General features: G+C 36.6%; 1 protein-coding gene and 1 long non-coding RNA gene across 2 annotated transcripts; both read right to left on the reverse strand.

Annotated features, from left to right (window-relative positions):
- Positions 1–891: 891 nt before the first annotated feature.
- On the reverse strand, positions 892–2,875 carry LOC129754777 (UDP-glucosyltransferase 2-like). Its single transcript, XM_055751013.1, has 5 exons — positions 2,613–2,875; positions 2,315–2,535; positions 1,965–2,256; positions 1,351–1,900; positions 892–1,291 (listed from the first exon to the last, which is right to left on the reverse strand). The coding sequence occupies exons 1-5, from the start codon at positions 2,723–2,725 to the stop codon at positions 914–916; spliced, it is 1,554 nt and encodes a 517-aa protein (XP_055606988.1). The 5' UTR covers positions 2,726–2,875; the 3' UTR covers positions 892–913.
- Positions 2,876–3,055: 180 nt separating this feature from the next.
- Positions 3,056–5,246, reverse strand: LOC129756214 (uncharacterized). Its single transcript, XR_008739413.1, has 4 exons — positions 4,177–5,246; positions 4,052–4,117; positions 3,883–3,952; positions 3,056–3,765 (listed from the first exon to the last, which is right to left on the reverse strand). It is a non-coding gene; the product is annotated as an uncharacterized LOC129756214 (long non-coding RNA).
- Between the last annotated feature and the right edge of the window lie 1,928 nt (positions 5,247–7,174).

A 7,174-nucleotide genomic window follows, 5' to 3' on the forward strand; every position in this document is an offset into this window, starting at 1 on the left:
GGGTAAGATTGACCTAGATCATTATTTTGGCTGCAGCTTCAAATCTATAGATCAGATTTTCTTAAATTATATCATTTTGTAAATGTTCATACAAGTCAGAGTCTGCTATCTGTCTATGGAAAAAAAACCCGATTTAATACACTTGCCAGTGGGTTGTAGCCTTTCTTACAGCCTGTAAATTATTTTTGGATACATACGACACAAAATAATTAATAAATTATAGATTTTTAAATTCTGAATTATGATACAAGAATTTCGAACGCTGGAAACGAAAATATTGAAAAAATAATTAGGTAAAATTACAACTGATACTGAACGAAATACGATGTGGCAACGTGGGGTACAATAATCTCGATCGAATGAACTATAGATGCTTAAAATTTTAACAACTTTGAAATGTCAATATTTTCAATATGCCATTTTTGTCAATTTTGTCAAATTGGCAATTTGGTAATTTTTTTTTCAATTTTGTCTGTATAGTTAATTTTGTCAAGTTTTTCAATTTTGACAACTCGTCCAAAATGGTCAATTTGGACACTTTTTTTTCTGATTAATCTTTTTTATCAATATGTTTTGTCAATTTGGTCAATTTTATCATTTTTTTCGTTTTTGTCATTTTTGTCGATGATGCCAATTTGGTAAATTTATAGACCATGAAATCATAACATCGGTGGCTGATCAGAGCGATCTATCCGTCAAAAAAAAATTCATTATCTTAAGATGTCCTTACTAAAACGGTGATGTCCTTCTTCACTGATATGATAAGGAACGAACATAAATAACGGTAATTAATCTCTTCATAAAATGTAGGAATTATGTACCTCTACACTCTACTCTCAATTTATGTCGTGAGACGGAAAACTAGGAAACTAAACAAATAATGCTAGGCTATAAAGTTGTATGCGATCTTCATCTAATCTGTTTTTATTAACTTAGATTGTTTTCTTATCTTGCGGCTTACAATTATCGTGAAAACTTTAAAGATGGTATAAATTAAGGCTATGTAGAACAGATAAACGTCAAATAGATTCGATTGTATGGCTCCCAATGCAAGCGAAGGCGATTTCATGAATGAGACATCTCCATGTCGAAGAACATATTCGACCCACCAAATCGTTCTATTCAATGGCTTCTCTGGTTGATCGCGGAAAAACTTTGACCTCCGCTGCATATTTTCCCAATATTTGGGTGTCTCGAGTACCTTTAGAACAGTGTCTCTTATTTTGTCAGTTGAAAGTGATTGAAAATCAAGTGCCTCAGCAACTTCGGCTTTAACTGATTGGTAGCAATTCTGAAATAAAAATATTTGAATAAGTATTTCAGCAATTTTGGGTTTGTAATTCTACATACCTTATATTGGTCCATGAAAAACGGCATTCCTATCAGCGGAATTCCATACCAGGAAGCTTCTTGTGTGCTCAGTCCTCCAGAATGCGTAATAAAAGCTTTCGTTTTTGGATGAGCTAGAACACTGTTTTGGGGCATCCAACTTTTTATCAATACATTAGGAGGTAGATCTAGCTCTAGGTTGGACTCGAATTTCCACAGAAAATTGTACTGTGGAATTTGACGGAAAGCCTCGATGAACATTTTCTGACGATCGGCACCGATTTTATCACTTCGAATATTGGAACCAAGTGAAAATAGAACAGATCCTCGTTTGCCTTTCTGGATGAAGTCCTCTAGATCCGCCGGCAGAGGTTCAGGATTTTTGATATGAGCGCCTCCTATGGCTATCACATTGGGAGGGAGTGGCTCTAATGCATCCATCGATGGATTTGTACTGACCAACATGACTTGAGTCCGCTGTTCAAGATCCCTTACATGGGGTAGGTTGGAATACTTGAAGTGTTCACGAGCCATAGCGTCAACTTTGGGGATAATATAGTAATTTCTGTAACTATAATGGAACTGTGTTGATCAAAATGGTTCTGTAGAAGTAACTAATATTTTATAGGACTCACGCTGATTCTAAAATGCTAAGAAATGTATTATAAGCCCTCTGGAAAAAATTCATATCGGTGCTGTAATTCAGACCGAAATAAGGAGTGTAAGCATAATGCTTGTGACCTCCTATTACGTCAACCGAGTATGGTGGATTACCAAACGCAGTTATCGAGATTAATGGGGGATTGTTGAGTTTATGCAACAGGGGAAGAAGACACGGCCCAACTCCAAAATCATACATTACCAAGTCGTAGTGATCATGTTCAGAATTTTTCAAAAATGCTTTCAATCCTTCTGAACGAAGCATAGCTGTTAAAAATGATACATTAAGGTTAAAATTCCTATTATTTAAAGAAATCTCACATACACCTGCAACACGATTCAAAAAAGTTCAAAAATGTAAAAACAGTTTGAAAGGCGCCATCTTTGGACATTTGAACATAATCTACAGCTCCAGCTTCTGCCAAATCCGAGTATATGGTCTCCATCCAGTAGTACTTGATATTTTCCCTATTTTTATCTTTATCGGCCGAAATAACTGTTAAATTGTGCCCTCTCTCCACCAGTGCTTCCATCCAAACGCTGTTCCTAAAATTAATTTTTGTTTAATACTTGATCTCAAATATTTATTATTTTAATAGGAGCCAACAAAAAATTCAAGATACCATATATGATGGCTGGGACTTGGAATAGGTAGAATGCAAAGAATGTTAGCAGAATCCACAGATAACGTTGTCAGCAGCAGCAGCAGTCCAGTTATCAGTTTAAACGGTATCATCTTGAAGATTTTTCTTCCACTCGAAGCCGATGAAGGCGCTCTCTGCTCAGATGAGATAGGTGTTCACTGCGAAGCTCCAAATAAAACTAACTTACTGCTATCATGCATCTGTAAATTGTAAAATTTTTCTTCCTCCTTCGTAAGGTCAGTGATGCTACACTGACCCATGAATAAAGCCCAAATCGTTTTTTATATGAGATTAGAGTGAAAAATATAAAATCATACTATAACCAACAGTGGATCATATCCAGACTTAAACCAAAAATGAGCTGTAGAATCAGAATTCGCAAACTGTAACTCGACTGACAGCTACACTCAGTGGGATGTGGGAGGAGAAATTATGGGACTCAGGGTCGTTATGTTAAGTTCACCACTGTTCACTTTCCTCTGCGGTATCTCACAACAGGAACTTCCAGATTCAGCGAACGTGCATATCCAGGGTGCCGAAACGGGTGGGTACCTCTCATGCTACCAACCAGAGTTAGACGACATCAATTAAAGAGGAACTATAAAACCTGTCAAACTGTTAGGACCACCCCAGGGCGAGGACTGAAGACAATTTCTGATCTTAGATTCGTGGGAAAACCCGAAAGAATAAATCACTTACGGAGGTCTACGGTTCACAAATATGGATGTTTTTATTCCTAATGGATAGCCCTAACTTTATGACGTGCTACAACATGGGGTACTTGCGGTATTATTGTGTTGCTACGATGCTTCGGTCGATCTAGCTTTCCGCCACGACCAATGGCGGATTCCGATGGTTGTGAATAGCCGCATCCGTTGACACGACTGTGAATCGCTGTTTTCGGAACGATTCCACTCGTGCTCGGTACTACTTTGCATGCGTTAGGGACAGCGAGATGTTTGTGTCGATGCTGACCCATGGATGTAAGGTTAGGTGCCGACTCGAGGTGTTGTATCGATGGAGTCGAGGCACGCAGGGACCTTTCTGTCCGGATCTGGTGATTGCCTGGGGATGAAGGAATTGTGGCTCGACAGAACCAGCACAAACCAGAAAGAAAAAGGCCCTCTTGGACCTTTCCGAGGGTGTTAGCATATTGTAGACGTCATTTGTTTTTAACTTGTTTGTACCCACATGTGGTTTTATGTTTTTAACTAAACCTTGTATATATATATATAAAACATTATTTTACCTTTTTCTTTGTTTTTCGATTGCTCGTTTGTTTCCGTGTGTTTTAACAATGTTTATGTTTGTTACGCTTGCTTTTAATACGATAGAATAAACATAGATATTATTTTAATATGTTGTCTTTACAAAGCACATGTTTGTTCTTTTACTATTTGTTTTAACTATTACCGTACTTTTTAGGCTTTTACACAATTTTAACTTTATGTTCACCGTGTGTACTTGTCGCACTTTTTGTTTCTCTGTGAAAGTAGACTTTAGGTAAATAATTTAAACTTTATGTAATTTTACAAATTTTTACTCGACAAACTAACACGTCGCGCACTTCTTTTCCCTCAGGCGGTCACGAACAGAAAGGACAGGACAGGAAACGGATCGCTAACAAAGCGCTAAGTACACTATCTTGTCCAACCAACACACTAACAAACAACTATTATCTACAAAACATTTTAAGAGTGTGTTGCTTTTCTGGGTGGCCACACTTCCCCGCTTTGCTCTTTAAAATACACGGCGCCTCTGGAGAATCTCTGAGAGTGCCGTGAATGAGTGGTGAACTCCTGGACAGGGATGTCAGTTGTGCTGATAGAGGGCGACTGTTGTAGGGTTTTCTGAATTGTACAGGGATGTTTGAATTTTGTGACGGAGTCACATAGACATTAAGTAACAGATGGTTACATTACCCCATCGTCCCTTTTCAAAATGAATGGTAACACATTCATTTTGTTCCAAGAGAGATGAATGAACCTGTGTCTTGTCTCTATACTTTATTTTGTTTGATCAAAATAAATAATCCAACTTAATTTGAAATTTTTACTATCACAATCCGCGTAATTTCATGTCCACTCGTGACAGAAACAGCTTGTGATTTTATTTCAGTGTTTTGGTTATTGTAGCGATTCTTGACAGTAACTCACATAAGAGACGTCAAATGTATGTTCAAAATATTCATGAACAGGAATACATTTAAGAAGAAGTATAATTCAAAATAAACAAGTGAATGACTTGTTCGACCGGTCGAAATTTGAAGGTAAATAAACTTCCTATAGCTGGTGGATTATCAAGGTAAGTCCTAATCTTCGCAACATAATTCCTTTCTAGCGCTAATTATGCAGACTTCAGCCTAATTCTTACGTTTTTATAACTCTAATCTGTTCTAGCTCAAACTGCGGAAAGGAAATATCCGGAACCAGTGGAAATACATCTCGAAATATCAGCAGGTAAGTTTTTCTCGTTTTAGTTTTGCTATGTTCTGCAACACATCCGAAATGGTTGCTGTACATACAGTCGCAAAAAAAATAATCATTGTTTTTGTCGTCGTTCCAGCTCTTCACATCAACAATCACTTTTGGACGGGATGGAAGGAAAGCAACGCAAAATTAGATTTAAGGTTAGTTATGTATCGTTTTAACTCGAAAACAGTAACCTTTTAAGGTGTTTCTTTTTCAGATACCCGGTTTAAAGTTAACAGCAGAGAATGCAACGATGGATTTACCAGATGCCTCTGCTAACTTGTTCGGGATCGTCTGCAACCTAGCCATGACCGTACTAAGGAGGTACCATGGGCTAAATTTGGCTTCGTCGCCTGCAGAAACTAGGTGGGATTCCTCGTATGCTCATTTTCCGACGACCTTTAGGCACGGGAGCAAAAAGGGTGAAATGTTGAATGCAAGATTTAGTCTTTTTTGATAATTTTTTTTTCGTATTTAAGAGCGATTTTATCAATACATATTTTTGTTGTTGTTCGAATTTGAATGTGTAAATTGATATCCGAAATTCTTATACAGCTCTATCGATGTAATGTTCCTACAATGGGAACGATTTTTAAGTGAAAAAATCGTCAATATGGGGAAAATCCAGTTGTTATGTGTAACGAACAATTTGAGGTGTGTTATGAGGATTCTAGTGTCTTATGTTGGATCAGATCTCCGGTAGATCTTGATCCAATCACTTTAATTCGAATCAGTCTTTCAATCGAAGTTTGTATTCGAGAACTATTCTGAATTGATCTAGTTTGAATCTGAATTCGTTGCGTTCTATCCTAAAACTTTTTTCATTTTTGATTGTGGGACACGTAAGGATTCATTGTCTTCGAGGTTTTCATCTGTTAATGAAGGAACTTTGAAATTCCAATTTGCTTCATTTCTCCTGACTAATGTCGGGGGAGTGAAATTTTGAAAACTTTCGATAAATAATCCGCTTGCTCGACTAAGTTGGTTGCAAAAGGTGATACAATTTCAAACATGGTGTAAAACCTGAATTGAAAAATCAGTTTTCGTTCTACAAAAAGAATAATAATTTTAGTTTCATTAACTACGTAGGATTATAAACGAACAGTTGTACTCTGAATGAGCCCAAAACAACAATATTTTAAACGTTCGGAATTGTAACTTTTAGTTTCAGTTTATGGTTGGTTTTTTTGAACACCTAGTTGTGAAAATTTTCGGCTTCTGTTAGTGCACACTAATCGATGGGATCATTCATTGAATTGGATGACCTTTCCTTTGCACAAAGGCATTTAACATGGACATAATCGCAATAAATTAGGGTTCGATATCCTTATTGGATAAAATCTAGAAACTGGTCGAGTTTAGAAAGGGATTTTGAAAAAATCAGAACTACTTGCCCTTCCAAGTAGTTACCTGCACAATTAAAATATGCTGGAGGATTGTTACTATTCTTGTAACCGTTATCTTGGAGTCTAGAATTGTAACACTTTGCTTCACATAATTTTAAAAATTTCCAATATCACGGTCATCCGGAATAGGAATTTTGGTAACGGGTCTTTCGCGAGAGTACGTTCCTAAAATTTGATAGTGTTTCTGCTGATTTTGTTCTTGTTTGAGGCGAAATTCCTGATATTTCATTTTCCGACTCGTATTTGTATTTGGAACTTTTTTTTTAACTTCAATTCTTGTCCGATGATAAACCAGACATTTCGCTAAAAATTGTTCAGGTTCTGAATCCATTTCATTGATGTTCCAGTCCTAAAAAAACAAAAATTATGTGAATAAAAATAACACCAAACAAAAATCCATGAATGCTGCAACAAAAGCAATCAATTTTGTACAACATAAAACGTAAATTTTCATTTTTTTTTTTTTACAATTTAAACTTAAACCACTTCTTTAAATAAATACTTGGTTCGGAATACCAATTCGTTTGGAGAACGACCAAGATCTAATCAGGAACTGATTTCGTCTCCCTCCGGGGGATGGAGAAATGTAAACATTGTGAATTTGTTTTCTTTTATGTGGGCGCCAGAATGTAACTCGACTGACAGCTACACTCAGTGGGATGTG

This window comes from Uranotaenia lowii, chromosome 3 (assembly GCF_029784155.1).
Source record: "Uranotaenia lowii strain MFRU-FL chromosome 3, ASM2978415v1, whole genome shotgun sequence".
Taxonomy (NCBI): Eukaryota; Metazoa; Arthropoda; class Insecta; order Diptera; family Culicidae; genus Uranotaenia; species Uranotaenia lowii.